This window comes from Urocitellus parryii, chromosome 8 (assembly GCF_045843805.1).
Source record: "Urocitellus parryii isolate mUroPar1 chromosome 8, mUroPar1.hap1, whole genome shotgun sequence".
NCBI classification, from domain to species: Eukaryota; Metazoa; Chordata; class Mammalia; order Rodentia; family Sciuridae; genus Urocitellus; species Urocitellus parryii.
The window spans coordinates 118,869,070-118,889,160 of record NC_135538.1 but is presented as its reverse complement, the minus strand read 5'-3'; the positions used below and the strand labels follow the sequence as shown (position 1 = coordinate 118,889,160).

The window sequence follows — 20,091 nt, the reverse complement described above, 5'->3', positions numbered from 1 at the left end:
CTCCTCTGAGTTGGGTGTAGTGGCCTGTAATCCCAGCAATTTGGGAGGCTGAGACCGGGAGATTGCAAATTTGAGGTGGCCTCAGCAATTTAGCCAGGACCTTAACAACTCTGAGACCCTGTCTCAAAAATTTAAAAAAAAAAAAAAAAGGGAGATGTAGTTCAATGGTTAAGCACCCTGAGTTCAGTCCCTGATATCAAGCAAATAAAACTGCATCCTCCCACCTATGCTCAGGACATATGAGTATTGCAATTAAGTGTTTTCATCCATGGGTTAATTAATTCAATGTTTAAATGGCCCTCACATTTTCATTTCAGGCACTATCGAGGGGTCTTTCCTCCCTAAAATGGATGAAGAAAAAAGTAAATTAACAAATGTAGCCAGTGTGGTGGGGCATGCCTGTAATCCCAGCGATCTGGGAGGCTGCAGAAGAAGGATTGAAAGTTAAGGCCACTCTTGAGCAACCTAAGGAGACCCTGTCTCAAAAACTTAAAAATAGGGACTGGGATATAGCTCAGTTGATAGAGTGCTTGCCTGGCATGCACAAGACTCTGGGTTCAATCCCCAGCATCAATCAATCAATCAATCAATAAATAAATAAATATTGGAAAAATAAAAAAGGGCTGGGGCAGTTTACCAGTGGTAAGAGTGCCTCTGCGTTCAATCCCCAGTAAACACACACACACATAAAAAAAAAAAACCCCACATTATCAAATATAATTTTACTCAAAACAGGAAGTGCAGGAAGTTGGTATCTAGGATAAAAAACTTAACTAGATAAATTAGAATGTGGGTTCCAACCACTATTATCTTCAAAGAAAGTGATGCCTTTAAAGAAGAGAGAACATCCCTAACCCCTTCCGTGATGGTTCACCACCCTGTCACATTTACTCTGAAAGTGGTGAACAGCCTAGGAATTGTGGGTACAGGCAGAATATCAAACTCAGAACGTGGAGGTTAACCTCCACCATCAGGGACTGAACCAGGAATTAAGGACAAGGCAGAAAGGAGAGCGAGAGTGGCTGGAACTCCGTGAGGGAAAGAGATGACCAAGAGTCTTTAAAGCCAGTCCACATTCCACTAAAAAAAAAAAAAAAAAAAAATTTTTTTCTTACTAAAGCAGATTGTAATCTGAGGCAAAATGGGTCCCAGGTCCCTGGGCGCGGCCAATCCAGCTCTGCTTGCACCACAGCCTCACCCAGGTCTCCCTAGACTTCCTTCCTCAGATTCGGAGAACTGTCTCATTCTCACCACCATGTTTTTAAACCACTACTATTCTCTTCAGAATCCAAAGCTGCCCACCCTATCAGAAGATACTCCATTCAAATAGGTAAAAAATGATGAGGCAGACGGACAGAAACACCGAGACCTACTTCAATCCCTCCCATTTTAAACCTATGATTGGCGCTGGGAGCCAAGCATTCCTCAGGCAGCGCAGGCCCTCTGGCCCATCCGTCATTCCCACCCGCAGCCAAGTCAGTCTCTTTGGTCCACCATTACCCCGCCTCCTTAAAACCTCCGCGACTTTCTGTGTCCTGGGTGTCCCGTGGAGAGACTTTATTCCTTCCTTAAACACCCAGAACTCGTTTGATTCCCACCATCCACTCACCGCCCTACAACCCAAGCCTAAAGCTGGCCCTTGCGGTCATTTCACTCTAAGGGGCTGGCCGCCAGCAAAGCCATGGAAACGGAGGCGACAACAATCTCCCTCCTCCCTCCGCACTCGCCCTCCCCTCCGGGCTCCCGATCCCCTCCAGTGTACCCCAGAAGCGTCTGGAGAGTTCTGGGGAGGGGCGGCACCCTCGCCTCTGATTGGTCCTGGGAGGACAGGGGCAGAACGCCAGGAGAAACCCCTGGAACATTCCGGTCCCGACAGCCTCATCTGGCACAGCGATTGGCCCAGGAGGGAGTAGGCGGGGCTCCATGGCAACATATAAAGCCCCAGCGGGCGGCTGGCTGAGGAACGGCGAGCCTCAGCAGCAGCTGGCACAGGCGGCTTTTCAGCTTTCCGTGAGCGCACACCCGAGCGGTCGGCTTTCGACTTTCAACCAGGACCGAGCTTTTCTTCGCGGGTCGCGTCCCCCCATTGCAGCCAGAAGCTCAGCTTAGATCCCAGAGAGCGGGGCACCGACATGGCCAAAGCCACGGCGATCGGCATCGACCTGGGCACCACCTACTCTTGCGTGGGGGTGTTCCAGCACGGCAAGGTGGAGATCATCGCCAACGACCAGGGCAACCGCACCACCCCCAGCTACGTGGCCTTCACGGACACCGAGCGGCTCATCGGCGATGCCGCCAAGAACCAGGTGGCGCTGAACCCGCAGAACACGGTGTTCGACGCGAAGCGGCTGATCGGCCGCAAGTTCGGCGACCCGGTGGTGCAGTCGGACATGAAGCACTGGCCCTTCCAGGTGATCAACGACGGCGACAAGCCCAAGGTGCAGGTGAGCTACAAGGGCGAGAGCAAAGCGTTCTACCCGGAGGAGATCTCTTCCATGGTGCTGACCAAGATGAAGGAGATCGCCGAGGCGTACCTGGGCTACCCTGTGACCAACGCGGTGATCACCGTGCCGGCCTACTTCAACGACTCGCAGCGCCAGGCCACCAAGGACGCGGGCGTGATCGCCGGGCTCAACGTGCTGAGGATCATCAACGAGCCCACGGCGGCCGCCATCGCCTACGGCTTAGACCGCACGGGCAAGGGGGAGCGCAACGTGCTCATCTTTGACCTGGGCGGGGGCACCTTCGACGTGTCCATCCTGACGATCGACGACGGCATCTTCGAGGTGAAGGCCACTGCCGGCGACACGCACCTGGGCGGGGAGGACTTCGACAACCGGCTGGTGAACCACTTCGTGGAGGAGTTCAAGAGGAAACACAAGAAGGACATCAGCCAGAACAAGCGAGCTGTGAGGCGGCTGCGCACCGCCTGTGAGAGGGCCAAGAGGACCCTGTCGTCCAGCACGCAGGCCAGCCTGGAGATCGACTCCCTGTTCGAGGGCATCGACTTCTACACGTCCATCACCAGGGCGAGGTTCGAGGAGCTGTGCTCCGACCTGTTCCGTGGCACCCTGGAGCCGGTGGAGAAGGCCCTGCGCGACGCCAAGCTGGACAAGGCGCAGATCCACGACCTGGTGCTGGTGGGCGGCTCCACCCGCATCCCCAAGGTGCAGAAGCTGCTGCAGGACTTCTTCAACGGCCGCGACCTCAATAAGAGCATCAACCCTGATGAGGCGGTGGCCTATGGGGCGGCGGTGCAGGCCGCCATCCTGATGGGGGACAAGTCAGAGAACGTGCAGGACCTGCTGCTGCTGGACGTGGCGCCCCTGTCGCTGGGGCTGGAGACGGCCGGGGGCGTGATGACCGCCCTGATCAAGCGCAACTCCACCATCCCCACCAAGCAGACGCAGATCTTCACCACGTACTCGGACAACCAGCCCGGGGTGTTGATCCAGGTGTACGAGGGCGAGCGGGCCATGACGCGAGACAACAACCTGCTGGGGCGCTTCGAGCTGAGCGGCATCCCCCCTGCCCCCAGGGGCGTGCCCCAGATCGAGGTGACCTTTGACATCGACGCCAACGGCATCCTGAACGTCACGGCCACCGACAAGAGCACCGGCAAGGCCAACAAGATCACCATCACCAATGACAAGGGCCGCCTGAGCAAGGAGGAGATCGAGCGCATGGTGCAGGAGGCAGAGAAGTACAAGGCCGAGGACGAGGTGCAGCGCGAGAGGGTGTCTGCCAAGAACGCCCTGGAGTCCTATGCCTTCAACATGAAGAGCGCTGTGGAGGACGAGGGGCTCAAGGGCAAGATCAGCGAGGCCGACAAGAAGAAGGTGCTGGACAAGTGCCAAGAGGTCCTTTCCTGGCTGGACGCCAACACCCTGGCCGAGAAGGATGAATTTGAGCACAAGAGGAAGGAGCTGGAACAGGTGTGTAACCCCATCATCAGTGGACTGTACCAGGGTGCGGGTGGCCCCGGGGCTGGAGGCTTTGGAGCTCAGGCCCCCAAAGGGGGCTCTGGATCGGGCCCCACCATCGAGGAGGTGGATTAGAGGTCTTTCCTTCTTCCCTCCCTCCATGTTTTTCCTGTCGTTGAGACCCACTGTTGGGACTCCAGGGCTTTGCTGTTTGCCCTCTGTTATTATCCAACTTCAGTTTTCTGCTGCTGACTTTTTTCTAAAGTGACTGTTGTATCTGGATGGTAACTATAGCTGAATGTCATTATATTTTTGTGGTGTAAGCCATGTGTTCTTTAGGTTTAATGTAAGTTAACACTGTGAGGATGTTTTTCCTCTTTTTTCTTGTCTTCATATCAACACTGCCACCCTGTGTTACAGTTTTTGCTTTGCAACGCTACAAGATCAGGGAAATTTTTTTTTTTATAACTAAAGGATGAAAAATAAAATTTTTAGAACTGTGCTTGCCTGTTTTTATTTGTGGAGGAAAAAAATGCATTCTTTGTATGTGTGAATTCTATAGATATATGAAGACCAGGACAGCAGTACTGAAGGAGAGGGACACATAGGAGTCATGATTCTGGACACTTTTGTTAGAATTTATATATGGGGAGAAAAAAAATTGTCAGGTACTCATTTCCATGCAAGTGGGATTTATTTTATGGGTAAATAGGGTTTTGTGGGATGAAAGATTGGTATGGGTTAATAACTGGAAATGGAGAAAGGCACTGTCTAAAGGGGCTCATCTGTGCTTATTCTAAATCCGAAACTTCACATTTCATTGCTGTCTTACCTGCTATCCAGACTTTGATGTAGGTGACAGCTGTGGACAAACATCAACAATGAGTTGCAAGTTCAACTCTGGCTCTGAAATCCCAACTGGATAACCAAGCACCATTTCTGTAGATTGTTAGTATTGGTAGCTTCCTCCTGAACTATTTTGTATAAATGGCCTCGCTTCAAAGTTCTAACATCATTTTGCACAGAAATGCAAATAGACAAACAACATTTTCAGCCATGATCACCCTAGATCCAAATTAACCAATTTGGATTATGGAGGAGAGAGATAATATATACCATACCTAGATAATATATACCATACCTACATCTTTTGCAAAGGAATCTTTTAAAGCAAGAAAGTTGTCAGGGTGTGCAGAGGGAGGCAATGCTCTGCTTCCCTGTTTTTACTTGTGGGGTGAAGTTACGGAGTCGCCCAACCTGATTTCAAAGGCAAGATTCCGCAGGCACACTGCATCCAGCAGACCCAATCTTCCCAGCCCACAGACACGAAGCCATGTCTTCCTAGCACCAATGTCTACATTAGTTTTTTTTTTTTTTTTTAATATTTATTTTTTAGTTGGAGTTGAACACAATACCCTTGTTTTGTTTATTTAATTTATTTGGTGCTGAGGATCGAACCCAGGGCCTCTCACATGCTAGATGAGCGCCCTACCGCCCAGCCACAGCCCCAAAGTTCTACATTAGGTATTTTAAAGTTATTTTTTCACAGTTTAGTATGTGGAGCTAGTCACTTCAGCTGAATCTAGGCCATGATCAGAGAGTAATAGGTGATGGTTTTAGAACTAAAATTTCAATTTCCCCCCACTTCCTGGATCCCCTTGCATAATATTCCTTTTTGGTGATGGTTTTACTCCAGATTTAGTAATCAGTAGTCTTTTTTTTTTCTTTGTTTTTTTAAATCTGGTGCCTGGGATCAAACCCAGTGCCTCACACATGCTAGGCAAGCACTCTACCACTCAGCCACAACCTCAGCTCATCACAATCAGTAGTCTTGAGCAATAGCAGAGTAAAATAGATTTAATTATGACTAAAGAGATGAAGAAAAATGGTGTACAGGGGGCTTTGTAGCTCAGTAATAGAGGACTTGCCTAGTTTGAGTGTCAACTTCACGTAAAAATAAAAGATATTTTGTCCATCTACAAGTAAAAATATATATATTTTTAAATGCTGCACAGCGTAGAGCTGGGAAAAATCAAGTTGATAGTGGGCTTTCCTCATCCTCCTGATTCTCTTCCCTTAGGATTCTTCCTGCTGTAGCAATTAGGTGTCCTTAACCTCCTTTAATCTTGAGAATCTCATCATCCTCAAACTGGCAGCTTGGAATTGAACAGATTAGCAAGATTTGCATTACTTTTTTTTTTTTCTTTTTTGGTGTTGGGGTGCTTAACCATTGAGCCACATCACCAGTATTTTTTTTTTTTTCTGGAGACAGGGTCTCACTAAGTTATTTTGGGCCTCCCTAAGTTATGGAGGCTAGTTTTGAACTTGGGATCCTCCTGTCTCAGCCTTTCAAGTCACTGAATTACAGTTGTATACCACTGCATCCAGCAACAGACTGGCATTCCATGATAAACCTTTCATACAGTCCTTACCCTGTGGGAAAATAAAATGTTCTAAAAATATCAATATAGAATGCTTTCTTGGAAGCTTGTCAATGAAAAGGAAAATAGTTTGGTTTCTGGAACAATTTTTTTTGTGTGTGTATGGTGCTGGGGATTGAACCTAAGGCCTGGTGAGTATGAAGGAAGCACTTTACCAACTAAGTTATATCCCCAGCCCCGAACCAGTTCTCAAAGGCTTGTTTTGCTTGCAAGAAAGGTGGGCTATAATAATAATAACCGCTGACTCAGCATATGAGAAATGCAGGGTCACTATTGTAGCAGCTGGAATTGGGGCTTTCTACCCACCCCCTTTTTTTTTTAACAGGCAGTAGAGGGAAAAAATCCTTTATCTTCAAGCCATTAGAACCATCGTTCTCCACTCTAGTGGTATAAGAAAATCATTTGGGGGCTTAGGATATAGCTTAATGGTAGAGGCTTGTCTGGCATGTACAATGCCTGCAATCAATTCCTAGCATCATAAAAATAGAATGAAGGCCTGAGGTTGTGGCTCAGTGGTACAGCGCTTGCCTAGCACCTGTGAGACACTGGGTTCGATTCTCAGCACCACATAAAAATAAATAAAAGGCCACCAACAACTAATAAAATATTTTTAAAAAATAGAATGAGCCCAAAACAGTGCTGCAGGCCTCTAATCCCAGTGGTTGGGAAGGCTGAGGTAGGAGGATCATGAGTTCAAAGCCAGCCTAAGCAATGGCTAGGTGCTAAGCAACTCAGTGAGACCCTGTCTCTAAATAAAATACAAGATAGGCTTGGGGATGTGGTTCAGTGGTTGAGTGCCCCTGAGTTCAATCCCCAGTACCAAAAAAAAAAAAAAAAAAAAAAAGAATCAAATTGGGGAGAAAGAAAAAAAAAATGGTGCTGTAATCCCAGCAATGTGGGAGACTGAGACAGGAGAATCACAGATTCAGCACCAACCTCAGCTGTTAGCAAGACTCTGTCTCATTTAAAATTAAAAAAAAAAAAAAAAAATTTGAAAGGGCCAGGTATGTTGCTCAACGGTAAAGCACCCTGAGTTCAATCCCCAGTACCAAAAATATTAAAAGGAAAGAAAGAAAAAGAAATACAGATTGTAGGCTTTTTAGGCCACTTGAGAATATAATAGTGGGCCAAGGCAGAGTATATATTTCAAGTTGTCCAGGTTTTTTTCTGTTTGTTTGTTTGTTTGTTTTTTTAATGTGTAGCCAAAGCTGAGAAAAACCACTGAAAACCAGAGGCTGTTCCTGATTTTTATTTTAGGAGGATAGGGGCATCACTAGGGAGTACAGCAAGGTGTCCTAAGAGCAGCACCTGTTGGTAAGAGGCTTTCTGCTGTAAATTGGAGTCTGAAGGCTTGAAAGAGGCAATTCACTGGCAGCAACAGCAATAAGTACAAGATAGGGAAATCGCCAGCGAGTTTATTGGGCCAAAAAAGAGAATTTCTCAACTACTCAGAAAGCTGAGGTAGAAATAAGTTCAAGGCCAGCCTAGGCAATTTAGGTGCCAAAACACCACACCAAACATTATGTGCATTTATAAATGAGGAATGAGGGGTTTTAGGAGGTGGGATTTGCAATGACACTTATGAGTTGGTGGATTAAGGACCAAGAGCAAATACCTAAGGAAGATTTCTCCCAAGCGGTAGTGCGCTCACCTGGCATGCCTGCGGCCCAGGTTCGATCCTCAGCACCACATACAAACAAAGATGTTGTGTTCGCCGAAAACTAAAAAAAAAATAAATAAATATTAAAAAATTCTCTCTCTCTTAAAAAAAAAAAAGATTTCTATTTTTGTTTGTTTTGTTTGGGGTACTGGGGATTAAATTAAGGGATGCTCTACCACTGAGCTACAACCCCAGCCCTTTTTATTTTAGATTGGGCTGGTTGTGATTCTCCTGCCTTGGTGGCTCCCTAAGATTTGTGAGGGAGAAAAACACTAAGAGGGGAGAAAACTGTCCCTGCTCTTGCCACCTCACCCCAATTTGGTTTACTTTCAATCCCCCCTCCCCCCCAGGCCAGCTCCAAACATAAGGCACTATTCAGAGGGCACTGAACACTTTCACCAACTTTCAGGGTACTCTCATTCTAACGTTGCTTATAAAAAGAACATGTAGCTAGACACACGAGTAATCCCAGCAGCTCAGAAGGCTGAGGCAGGAGGATTGCAAGTTCAAAGCCAGCCTCAGCAATGGCGAGGTGCTAGGCGACTCAGTGAGACTTTGTCTCTACATCAAATACAAAAGAGGGATGAGGAAATTCCCTGGCCAGTGCCCCTGAGTTCAATTCCCAGTATCAAAATAATAATAATAATAAATTTTTAAAAATAAGGGCTGGGGATGTGGCTCTGTGGTAAAGCGTCTGTGGGGGAAGAGACCGAACACATATAACAGGAGGAAATGAGGAATAATTGTTGAGTGGCACAACGTTTTACTTTTGGGAAGATAAAAAAGTTCTGGAGATTCTGTGCACAATAACATGAATATACTTATAATTACTCAACTGTACAGATGGTAAAAAAGGTTTTAAACGTGTAGTTTATTGCATGATTATTATCTTTTTAAAAATCACCATTATATCAATAAAGTTGGAAGGAAGGAAGGAAGGAAGGGAGGAAGGGAGGAAGGGAGGAAGGGAGGAAGGGAGGAAGGGAGGAAGGGAGGAAGGGAGGAAGGGAGGAAGGGGCAGCTTAATGTGCCTGAACTTCAGATTTCGCTGGCTGGAACGAGCGAGTCCCCTGGAATGGAGTAGACACCACCCAAAGCTGGGGAGGGTTATAACGCGAGAAATCCCAGAGTCATTAACGGGTCCAGAGCGTCCTGGCAGCGTCTCAGCGTCTTGAAGACGGTTTCGCTGGAAATGGTGGCGTACACCTATACGCCAGAGGATGAGGCAGAGAAGGATCATGAATTCAGTATAAACAGACTAGGCAACAATAGCGATACCGTGCTTAAAAAAAAGAAGGAAAAAAAAAAAGAAAGAAAAGATTATAAAATTAAAAAGACTGGGCTGGGGATGTGGCTCAAGCGGTAGCGCGCTAGCCTAGCGTGCGTGCGGCCCGGGTTCGATCCTCAGCACCACATACAAACAAAGATGTTGTGTCCCCCGAAAACTAAAAAAATAAATATTAAAAAAAAAAAAAAAAAGACCGCCTAACCCCCGGGGCTCCTGCTGGCCAGGGACTTTCTCCCGTCTGGCCAGCCAGATCACCTGCTCATTTTGTTATTGTTTGTAAAAATTTGTAACACATCCCTGCGTGTTTGTTCCGAAGATTGCGAATCCTACATTCAAGGCCTTTCTTTCACTTTGTTTTATTCCGTTTTGGACGAACGATGGGTAAAGTGCCGCGCTTCGAGCCAGGCATGTAAGAAGACAGCTATGCCCGTTAGGCCCCCGACCCGACGCAGGCATAAATAGCTCCGGCTTCCGTTTGCCTACCTCTTTGTGCTGTGGACTGGTTGGTAGCAGTATGAGTCCCTTCGGTCCGCGTGGCGTCTTCTGCGGAGCCTGGCGTTTAGTGTCGGGAAGGCGCAGGGCACACCTTTGGTGTAGCAACCCGCCTGCAGGTACGCGGGGGCCTTGCTGGGAAAAGGGGACCGTAGGCTTGGGCTGAGCGGGATGAATACCATTACAGACTAGAGTTTCTGATGTCTGCGTGACGCCAACGCTTAAAACTGACCCAGCCCTGGGCAGGGGGAACTCGACTGGATTCCCTCTGGTTTTTGCTAACTCATTGATTTCTTCACAGGCTCCTGATCCTCGCAGACGGGTCCTCAGCGCAGCGATGGTAAGTGGGTTTGTTGTATGAATAATTGCAAGATTGGGAGTCGCTGGCGGTCGACCTTGGGGGAGGACGGGGGTAATGATGATTCCAGGTGATTCTGAGCGTGTCGCTGATGCCATCACCGCAGCGCGCTGACACCCCTCGTGCCAGAATTCTCAATGTCTGGGCTCGGGGAAGTTGGTGGCCAAGAACCCTTTTAATAATTATAATTTTTTGTGTTTCACTTCCTTATTTAGGGGTTTTAAGACGTCCATTGGTGTGTGATCCTTAAATAGAGGTTAGTATTAACTGCAAGAGTCCCAAGTGCCTCTGAACCCTTTTGTTTCCCAGCTTTCATGGGGCGTTGGCATCTGTTAGTTTCCTAATGAGCATGTACAACAGTGCCCATATTTCATGTGGTGGCTTTCCAGGGGCCACTTTTGTTTTACATTTCTCTTGTGGTTCTTGTTCCTTTGTGATGACCTCTGTTTTTTGGGGGAGAGGAGGGGTACCAGAGATTGAACTGAGGGGCACTTGACTACTGAGCCACATCCCTCTCATATATTTGATTTAGAGACGGATCTCACTAAATTTTCTACCGCTTCGCCATTGCTGAGGCTGGCTTTGAACCCACGATCCTGCCTCAGCCTCTGGTGCAGCTGGGATTAGAGGCATGGGCCATCATGCACGGCTTCCTCTGTATTTTTAAGTACAGTTAACACATCTAATCTAAAATATTTCTATTGTAAACTTGAGCTCATGTGGGTCCTCCAAGTGGAGCTATTCTCAACTGTATTCTTTTGTGCTCTTTCTCAACTCCTCATTCCTTAAGTCCTTATATATTAGGACTGTTGTCTTTGAATGTACTGTATCCCCTCTCAGAATGGCTTCCCTTGATCCAGATCTTCCTTAAGTGAGAATGATGAATTTACAGACTAGAGTCTCTGATGCTGGTCCTGATGTCAAAAATAAGTTCTGACTCATTAGGGAACTGGATACTTGGGTCTCTGGAGAAGGCTCCTTTTTTTTTTTTTTTTTTTTTATATGGAGCTAAGGATTAAACCTAGTGCCTCATACCTGTTAGGTCTGCCACTGAGCTACAGCCCCAGCCCCTTTCTGTTTTGTTTTGAGACAGGATCTTGCCAAACTACTGAGGCTAGCCTCCTACCTTGAATCCTCCTGCCTTAGCGTCCCAGTTTTCTGGATTATAGGAATGTACCACCTGGTTAACGCCTGCTTGTTCTTTATGGTTGTCCTGTCTTTCTAGCATGAGAGTTCTGCAAGCCCAGCTAAGGGCAGTGCCCTCACACAGAGATTCTATGCTAACCTGAAGACTGAAAACTTTTTGGAATCTACCCCATGGGACACTGTTGGGATGCTTAGGTTCCTGCTGTTTCATCCTCAGGCTGTCATGACAAGTGGAGAGCAACCCTTTCTCCCTGGTTACTATGGTGAGTCATTCACATTGGCTGTCACCCTGAGGGTAATGATGACCTTTAAAACTACCAGATCTACTTAATTCTTCCCCTCCATCCCATGTGGCAACTTCCCATCCAGCTTCATGGTTTTATTGCCAGTTGCCTGCGTGGTTCTAATGTGTTCCTTTTGTGAAATTTCAGGATTTTGTTGACACAACGGATGCTCTGATGTTGGACGGTTTCTATGAATATAACATCTTTCCTGTATTAAACTGAGTATTTGCTTATGTTTTGTCTCATTTACAAGCACATGATTTTATTGGAAAATTTTCAATAAAATATTTTAAAGCAAGTAATGAATGGATTATTTGGTCTCTGGTACAAAAAGATAACTATTCTGTTGTTTACTGCCTTTTTTTTTTTTTTTTTGGTATGTGTGCTAAGGAATTGAATAGAGGTCTTCAGTTTGCCTTTTTTCTTTGTGTATTTTCCTGTATAATTTAGATCCCACTTTTCCATAAACATTTCTGTTAACTTGGGGGGGGCTAGATATTGAACCCAGGAGTGCTTTACCACTGAGCCACAACTCAAGCCCTTTTTTGTTTTTTTGTTTCTGTGTGTGTGGTGCTAGGGATTGAACCCAGGACCTTGTGCATACAAGGGAAATAATACTCTTATCAACTGAGCTACATACCCAGCCCTTTTTTATGTATTGGAGACCAGTTCTCACTGACTTGCTGAGGCTGGCTTTGAACTTTTGATCTTCCTGTCTCAGCCTCCTGAGCCACTGGGATTATAGGCTTTTAAAAGCTGATGAGTGTCTCTCTGGTATATATTAGGATTTAAGTTTTTATAACACCTGACTGGTACTGCATAAGAATAAGACACTGAGCTGGGTTTGGCACATGCCTAACAACCAGTGACTAGATTGAAAAGTTACAGGTCAGTCTAAGCAAATGAGACCGTCTCCAAAAGGGCTCACTCAATGATAGAATGCCCCTGGGTTCCATTCCCACTACCACAAAAAGATTATAGAATCACCTTGGACACTTACGCCCTCAAGTTGAAAGATGTACATTGTTTAAAAAAAAAAAAGTGCCTAGGGCTGGGGATATAGCTCAGTTGGTAGAGATGCTTGCCCTGGGTTCAATCCCCAGCATACTACCTAAAAGTTAAAAAAAATGCCTACCACATAGCAAACCCTATATTTCTATGATCAGAAATTCTGTACTCCAAATCGAACAGTTGGTACCTCACTATCTCTAATCTTTGGCCTTTTATTAGTGTGGGGGTGGGGATGCTGTGGATTTAATCCAGGAACCTTTAACCACTGATCCACATCCCTTGCCATTATCCTTTTTATGTTGGTCCTTGCTAAGTTTTTTGTTTTCCTTGATAAATTGTTGAGGCTGGCTTTGAACCTGAAATCCTCCTGCTTCTAAGCCTTGAGTTGCTGGGATTATGAGGGTATACACTTGGCTTTCCTCAGCCCTTTTATTTTTATACACTTAGTATTTTGTGGCACTGGATATTGAACCCAGAACCAACATCCCCACCCCTTTTTATTTTGAGACAGTCTTAACAAAGTTTCTGAGGCTGGCCTTGAACTTGCTGCAGTCTTTCTGTCTCAGTCTGAGTCTCTGGGATTTAGTAACCTTGCCCAGCTGATACTAGGGATTTAAACTAGAGATGTTCTGCTTCTGAGCTACATACCCTGCATTCTTTTTTTTTTTTTTTTTTAACATGGTACTGGGAGTTGAACCCAAGGGTGCCTATCAGTGAGCTGCAGTCTTAGTCCTTTTTCTATTTTGGGACTGTCTCTAAATTGAACAAGCTGGCCTTGAACTACAGGATCCTCCTACCTCAGCCTCCCAAGTAGCTAGGATTTCAGATATGTGCCACTGTACCCAGCTAAATGGGAGTATATTGTTTACTTTTTAATACCTTAAAAACCTCATTTGGCACTGTGATTCCCAAAGGGCAGAGCAAGAGCAAAGCTAAACCACCCAGCCACCCACAGGGACACCTCCAGAGGGAGCTCAGACATGGAGGACAACTACTCTGAAGATGAGCCATAATAAAAAACAAAAGCCACGGTATGGGGTTATAGCTCAGTGGTAGAGCTCTTGCCTCCCAGGGGTGAGGCCCTGATTTGATCCTCAGCACTACATAAAAATAAAGATTGTATCCATCCACAACTTAAAAAAAAGCCAGGTGCAGTGGCCCTCTCCTGTAATCCAAGCTACTCAGGAGGCTAAGGCAGCAGGATATCTAGTTTGAGGCTCATCTGTGCAGTTTAGGAAGACTCAGTCTCAAGTTTTAAAATAAATGAAAAAGGCTGGAAATGCGGTGTTAGAGTGCTTCTGGATTCAATCCCCAATACTTAATGAACAACAAAATTCATAGGTAGCCTGGTATGGGGGTGCACACCCATAATCCCAGCTACTCCAGGGGCTGAGGCAGGAAGTATTGCAAGTTTGAGGCCAAACTTGAAAAATTTAGTGAGACCCTGTCTCAGAATTAAAAAAAAAAAAAAAAAAATCTCATGATGTGACTCAGTGGTTAAGTGCTTCTGCGTTCAATCCCCACTGGTGGAGGTGGTGGTGATGGTGGTGGGGATGGGCAGGGAAGTCCAATACCATAGGAACCAGCCAGCAGGTACAACAGGTGACTATAACAGAAACTCAGAACAGCATACAATAGAGAGGCTGTTTCCAAGAGATAAAGGAAAGAACTCGATCCACTTGCATGAACAGAACATTGTTCATTGTAAAGAAAGTGGATAGATTTGGAAAAAAAATTAAAATGACTAAGGGTGTAACTCGTTGATAGAGCATGTGTTTAGCATAAGGGAGGCTCCTGGTTTCAAACTCCAGCTTGGGGGCAAGAGAGGAGAAAGCAAATAGAAATTTTAGAGTAGAAATAAATACATAATACATAAACACAATAAACTGCTCAAACAACAGGCTGACTGAATAGTGTGTTAGTGAAATAGAAAAAGAAATCAAATTGTGAGACAGAGAAATCAGAGATGATATGAAAAAGAAGTTTTGAAACAAAGGATGGAATAAGATGCTTCACCCCTGGCATGGCTTGTTTGGTGCTGCTGTCACCATGCTGTGCCGCCCCTGACCAGCGTGGGCAGCTGAACTAAGATGACTTGTGTGAATTTGCAGGGACACAAAATAGAACACAGACACAATTTACCTTTACACAATCTTCAGGACAGCTTCTCCGGCTCTCAGCCTCCGGCTCCCCAAAAGGGAAAGCAAGAGAAAGTCAGGAGAGGCTGATGAAAGAGAGGGAGCACGTTCGGAAGTGGGCTTTAACTGGGGGGACACTGTTCTTAGAAAGTTCTATCCATAAAAGGGCAGAAGGGATAGGACTACAAGGGAACAGATGAGTGTAACTCAACCCTAGGGTTATGCCCACAAAGAAGACCTCCAGAAGGTCTCTGCCCATGCCACAACCAATGCAGTGGTTGGTCAGAGCCTGGGGTGGGTGGTCATTTGGCATGGCTTCCCACAATGCTGGTTTATTTTAATGCTGCATGAATAACCACAGGTGCCAAATTTAGCTTTTTTAAAAAAATATTTTTTTTTAGTTATATAGGTGGACACAATATCTTTATTGTATTTTTATGTGGTGCTGAGGATCAAACCCAGTGCCTCACACCTGGCAGTCAAGTGCTCTACCTCTGAGCCACAAGCCCAGCCCCTAAATTTAACTTTGACCAATAATATGAGGGCATCTTGCTTTCTGCAGCTTAGGCCTATATAAAGTTATTTTTGTTCTGGTGGTACTGCGGATTGAACCTGGGGGCACTCTATCACTGAGTTACAACCCCAGTGTTTGTTTGTTTGTTTATTTATTTATTTATTTAAGACAGCAGCTCAATAAATTGTCCAGGCTGGCCTCAAACTTGGAATCCTCCTGCCTCCACCCGAGTTGCTGGGATTCCAGGTGTATACCACCACACCTGGCATAGTTTGTTTATTGTACTTTTCCACAACATTGTGATTTCCCATAATTGTCTCCTTTTTTCTTTTTCTTTTTCTTTTTTTTTTTTTTATTATTTGGTACCAGAGATTGAACCCAGATGCACTTAACCACTAAGTCACATCCCCATCCATTTTTATTTTTTGAGACAGGGTCTCATTAAATTGGCTTAGGGCCCTGCTAAATTGCTGAGGCTAGCCTTGATCTTGTAATGCTCATGCTGAAACCTCCCAACCTGCTGGGATTACAGGTGTGCTTTCTTTTTACAGTACTGGGAAAAGAACCCAGGCCCTCAAAAAGCATTTTACCACTGAACTACATCCAGTGCCCCTATAATGTCCTTTGGTTGTTGTGTTATTTCTCAATAAGGAAACACATTATCCCAAGGGTTAAAGTACCTGCTGACTCTTAAAATATTAAACCATTTTGTCCTATCATCCCAGATGTAGAATACCTATAAAAACTTAAATATAGGGGCTGCAATTGTGGCTCAGTGGTAGAGCGCTTGCCTAGCATGTGAGGCACTCGGTTTGATCCTCAGCACCACATAAAAATAAATAATGGTATTGTGTCCATCTAAAACCAAAAAAATTTTAAAAACTTAAATATAGTGTGTAATATGTAATTACATAATAACAAGGATATAATTATAATAGCTATATTAATTGATATATATATATATATAAATTCAAGATTATTATTTCCAACCTTTTACTTTTTATATATATTTTTAGTTGTTGATAGACCTTTATTTTATTTATTAACACGTGGTGCTGAGAATCGAACCCAGTGCCTCACACATGCCAGGTAAGTGCGCTACGGCTGAGCCATAACCCCAGCCCTCCAAGTTTTTTAATACGTGTGTCAATTTCATTAAAATATTTGTAGAATTTAGGGGCTGGGGTTGTGGCTCAGCGGTAGAGGGCTCTCCTAGTGCCTGGGTTTGATCTTCAGCACCACATAAATATAAATAAGTAAGATAACTACAACTAAAAATATTTTTAAAATATTTGCAGACTTTAAAATGGAATTCAATGGGTTAAATTTTGTTGTCATTAGTCAGGTGGATCTCAGGTGGAAATGCGTTATGTTCTAGACTGTTTATTGCTGTCATTATACCATAAAATTCTAAGAGACAGAGAGACAGAGAAGATACAGATGTCATCCAATAATTTCTAGTTACATCATGATAGCAGGTAATAAACTGGTGAAGGGAAGCTATCCAAAGGGTCTTGCAACAAGGTAGATATCACCTCAGGTCAGGGAGCATTCTGTTTCCTATTTACCTATTTCGAACATATGAAACTTTGAGGGGACATTTTTAATTTCAGACTATAATAATTGGAGTAATTCTTTGGCACTGTGTGAATGGTGCTGTGTATGGTGCTGTGAATGAATATCCAGTTCTCCACTTTTGTGTGGAACCTAGAACCCATGCTAGGCAAGTGCTCTACCACTGAGCTATACCCCCAGCTCCAACTTTCTTTTACCTAATTATTTTAGCATCTCTTGATCATCAGTGCCCATTAGTTGAGTTTGCAAAATGATGACTTTTCCCTTTAATTATTTTTCCTATACTTATTAGCCGACTTCTGAAAATAAATAAGTCATTAGCTGACCTTTGTTTAATCTATTTTTTCCTATTGCAAAGACAAAATAAGTACTTCATACTTTTCCAGTTTTTACAATGTGTATGTAAGGAGTTATTTGAATGTCGTCTAATGATGGTAGGTGAATTTCCCCATTTTTTTAAGTTGTTGATGTACCTTTATTTTTTATTTATTTATATGTGGTGCTGAGGATCGAACCCAGGACACTTCACACATGCTAGGCAAGTGCTCTGCCACTGAGCCATAACCCCAGCCACCCTGGCCTTCTTTTTTATATCCATGGGTCTAGGAAATTTCTCTTGTTCTTTTTTTAATATTAAACAACCTTTTCATAAACCTTTTTTAATTGTCAATGGACCTTTATTTTATTATTTATATGTGGTGCTGAGAATCAAATCCAGTGCCTCAGACATACCAGGCAAGTGCTCTCCAGCTGAGCCACCACCTCAGCCTTCCCTTTGTTCCTTTTGATTTTGTCAAACGTCTTGCTGAAACCTAGACATACTAAGACACCGACCATCTGTTCTCTCCTTTAAGAATTATGGCCATGGACTTGGTCCTAGGGCTGACATGACATCTCAGGAAAGTCACATGATTTCCTGGACAGTTCTCTGTACCAGGTACCCATTTTGATGCATTTCACCTCCACCTCTAATTGCTGGGCCATCTCATGATTTCCAGGGATTCAAAAATTTCAAAATCAAGCTTGGTAAAAGTCAAACTACTGTTAAATAACATTTATAGGAGCACATTGTTTGGAGTAAATTCCTACACTAGGCCCATTAGACCAATCAAAATAGTCACTCAAGCTGAAGTCCATGTGACCAAGCTGAAAGTATGTCATTTTTCTGATTTTCCAAGGAATCAGGAGAAAGAGTTAGCCAAATCCCAAATAGACCACTTTTAGTCATCATGATAAGGTAGCTGTTCTGCCTTAACCTTTACTGGGAAGGTAGCTTGGAACCTACGAATCTACTTTTTGTTCCCTGTTTTAAGCTTTCTTCAGCCTTTATTTTATTTTATTTTATTTTTGTGGGGGCGGTGGGTACCAGGGATTGAGCTCAGGAGCACTAGACATCCCCAGCCCTATTTTATATATATTTTTTAATGAGGGCATTTATTTTTATTTTTTATTTTTATTATTATTTTTTAATGTGGTGCTGAGGATGGAACCCAGGGCCTCACATGTACGAGACAAGTGCTCAGTCATTGAGCCACAATCCCAGCCCCGCTATTTTGTATATTATTTAGAGACAGCATCTCACTGAGTAGCTTATCACCTCACTTTTGCTGAGGTTGGCTTTGAACTTGCCATCCTCCTGTCTCATCCTCCTGGGCCCCTGGGATCATACGAATGCACCATTACACCTGGCTTCTTCTTCTTCTTCTTCTTTTTTTTTTTTTTTTTTAAGAGAGAGAGAGAGAGAGAGAGGGAATTTTTAATATTTATTTTTTAGTTTTTGGCGGACACAACATCTTTGTTTGTATGTGGTGCTGAGGATTGAACCCGGGCCGCACACACGCCAGGTGAGCGCGCTACCGCTTGAGCCACATACCCAGCCCCACACCTGGCTTCTTCAGCCCTTTTTGTCACTAGATGGGATCCAAGGAGGTCCCTAAAAGAGAAAAGGGAACCTCAACTTACCCCTGATAAGTTCACAGAAAGGAATTTAAGGATGAGTCAAAAGAGACACAAGCAGTGGTTTATTTAGGAAATAAGAAGATTTATTTGGGAAGCAAGCAATAGAGCAGGACATATACTCAAAGGGAGAAGAAGTGTGTGAGCAACAGAGATGCACTTTGGGAATCTCAGGCTTCTGCTTTTATTTATTGATTGATACTGGGGATTGAACTTGGGGCCCTTAACCACTAGGCCACATCCCCAGCCCTTTTTATTTTATTTTTTTGAGAAAGTCATGCTAAATTACTTAGGGCCTCACTAAGTTGCTGAGGCTGGCTTTGAACTTGGAATTCTCTCACCTTAGTCTTCCAAATCTGGGATTATAGGCATGTGTCACCATGCCCAGGTAGGCTTCTGCTTTTAAAGGAAACTTTGTAAATGGTGAGCATGAGAGGTACGTGAGGTGGCATCAGCTTACTAAGTTTGATTCTTCTCAGGGTGGAGCACAGAGCAGGTCACAGTGGTCTGGTTCTTAGAATCTTTAGGGTGAGGCTATGCAGTTATTAATTAGTGCTTGGACTGGACCCATACCAAAGGTCTCTAATAATCTCTCTCTAGGCTGTTTTTTTAAAAATTATTATTTTGTTTTTGTAGTTATATACTGACAGAATGCCTTTATTTTATTTGTTTATTTTTATGTGGTGATAAGGATCGAACAAAGTGCCTCACACATGCTAGGCAAATGCTCTGCCACTGAGCTACAACCCTAGCCCCATCTAGGCTTCTTTTAATGAGTCTAAAAATACATTCTATGAGCTAACAAGGCATATAGGCACTAACTGGACTTATAGTACTCTAAGTTTATTGGACCTTTTAAGAATTTAGGCATGGAGGAAAAAATAAATAAATAAAATAAAGGTATTGTGTCCTCCATGGGAGGCCTAGGGGAGTGAAGGTGAGAGTGTTCATGGAGTTTTTAAATTAGAAGTTAACAGTTGCTCTTTCTTTCCCTGTTTTCACCTTTTTACCTATCCTCATTTCTTCTATCCTACCTCATTTTATAGCCCATAAAACCAAAGTTCTCTGCTCAGCTTATCAGAACACTGGATCTATTTTATAGAATGAAATATTGCTCAAATATAGAATGGCAAATAAAAGCCAACTATAGCCAGGTGTGGTGGCGCACACCTGTAATTCCAGGGACTCAGGAGGCTGAGGCAGGAGTAATACAAGTTTGAGATCAATCTCAGCAATTTAGCAAGGCCTTCAGCAGCTTAGTGAGACTCTGTCTCAAAATAAAAAATGAAAAGGATTGGGAATGTG

General features: G+C 44.3%; 1 protein-coding gene, 1 long non-coding RNA gene and 2 other non-coding genes across 4 annotated transcripts; all 4 read left to right on the top strand.

Moving 5' to 3' along the window:
- The first annotated feature begins 1,964 nt into the window (after positions 1-1,964).
- On the top strand, positions 1,965-4,425 carry LOC144249046 (heat shock 70 kDa protein 1). Its single transcript, XM_077801846.1, has one exon. It carries the CDS (start codon positions 2,133-2,135, stop codon positions 4,056-4,058), a length of 1,926 nt encoding a protein of 641 aa, XP_077657972.1. The 5' UTR covers positions 1,965-2,132; the 3' UTR covers positions 4,059-4,425.
- A 5,375-nt stretch (positions 4,426-9,800) lies between these two features.
- LOC144256607 (uncharacterized) lies at positions 9,801-11,870 on the top strand. Its single transcript, XR_013344169.1, has 5 exons — positions 9,801-9,923; positions 10,106-10,144; positions 10,378-10,418; positions 11,388-11,571; positions 11,740-11,870. It is a non-coding gene; the product is annotated as an uncharacterized LOC144256607 (long non-coding RNA).
- LOC144256745 (small nucleolar RNA SNORD48) lies at positions 10,216-10,278 on the top strand. Its single transcript, XR_013344232.1, has one exon. It is a non-coding gene; the product is annotated as a small nucleolar RNA SNORD48 (small nucleolar RNA).
- On the top strand, positions 11,036-11,102 carry LOC144256744 (small nucleolar RNA SNORD52). The gene has a single exon (XR_013344231.1). It is a non-coding gene; the product is annotated as a small nucleolar RNA SNORD52 (small nucleolar RNA).
- Positions 11,871-20,091: the final 8,221 nt, after the last annotated feature.